Source organism: Leishmania donovani, chromosome 15, assembly GCF_000227135.1.
Source record: "Leishmania donovani BPK282A1 complete genome, chromosome 15".
Classification (NCBI taxonomy): Eukaryota; Euglenozoa; class Kinetoplastea; order Trypanosomatida; family Trypanosomatidae; genus Leishmania; species Leishmania donovani.
Window position 1 is genome coordinate 114,199 of NC_018242.1, and position 986 is coordinate 115,184.

General features: G+C 59.3%; 1 protein-coding gene across 1 annotated transcript; it reads left to right on the forward strand.

The window, feature by feature from the left end:
- Nucleotides 1-310: 310 nt before the first annotated feature.
- Nucleotides 311-874, forward strand: LDBPK_150330 (ribonucleoprotein p18, mitochondrial precursor, putative; the record flags this gene model as incomplete). The annotated part of the gene is made up of 1 exon (XM_003859510.1): nucleotides 311-874. The coding sequence occupies one exon, from the start codon at nucleotides 311-313 to the stop codon at nucleotides 872-874; it is 564 nt and encodes a 187-aa protein (XP_003859558.1).
- Between the last annotated feature and the right edge of the window lie 112 nt (nucleotides 875-986).

The window sequence follows — 986 nt, forward strand, 5'->3', positions numbered from 1 at the left end:
GTTCAAGGCACTTTACGGCCCCTTGGGGGTGCTCTCTCTGTCTTTCATGCTCTTCCTCTCTCGATGTGTGTGCGTGGTGTGTGTGCCGGAGCACCATCGCGCGTCTACACTTCTCTCTCCCTCTCTTGTCCCTCCCTCTACCCCTCTTTCATTCGGCGCACACTGCGCGCCGTTCCTACACGCAGTCCCGCACAAAGACTTTCCAACAACACCCTCGCCCCCAACAAAGCCGGCCCTTCGACAGACCCACTCGTCAGGCCACAACCCCCATATAAAGCCGCAGTAATCTGCCCAAGAGAAAGCCTCAAGCATGCGCCGTCTGTCTAGCCAGCTTATGTGCACCGCTGCCGCGGCCCGCTTCGCGTCCGCCGGCGGCGCGAAGAAGTACGACCTGTTCGGCTACGAGGTGGACACGAACACGGCGCTGTGGATCGACAAGGTGAAGAAGTGCCGCTACTACGACGAGGCCGGCGAGGTGCTGGTGAACATGAACGTGAAGAACTGCCCGCCGGATCTGGAGACGTACAACGCGACGCTGCAGAAGATCTACGAAGCGCCGAGCAAGCAGGACAAGCCAGTGGAGAACGAGAGCAAGTTCTGCGCGATGATGGACCTGATGGAGGAGATGCAGCACCGCAACAAGGTGAAGCCGAACGAGGAGTCGTGGACGTGGGTGTTGAAGGAGTGCGTGCAGAGCGGGCAGTTCCGCCTCGGCTACTGCGTTGCGAAGCTGATGGAGGCTGAGTTCAAGCGGGTGCCGGCGGAGCTTGTGCAGCAGAACGAGGCAAACGCTTCGAAGGCGAAGGCGGACGGCAAGGAGCACCCGAGCACGCTGGCGCAGCAGCAGAGCCTGTTCGACATCAAGATCCAGTAAAATGTAGTGACTTCGGACTGATCACGGTGAATTGATAAGCAGCAGATGAGGGACAGTTGGCGCCATGTGGGTACATGAGTGCGCTGATGTTTGGGTTTGTGTGGGTGTGGGT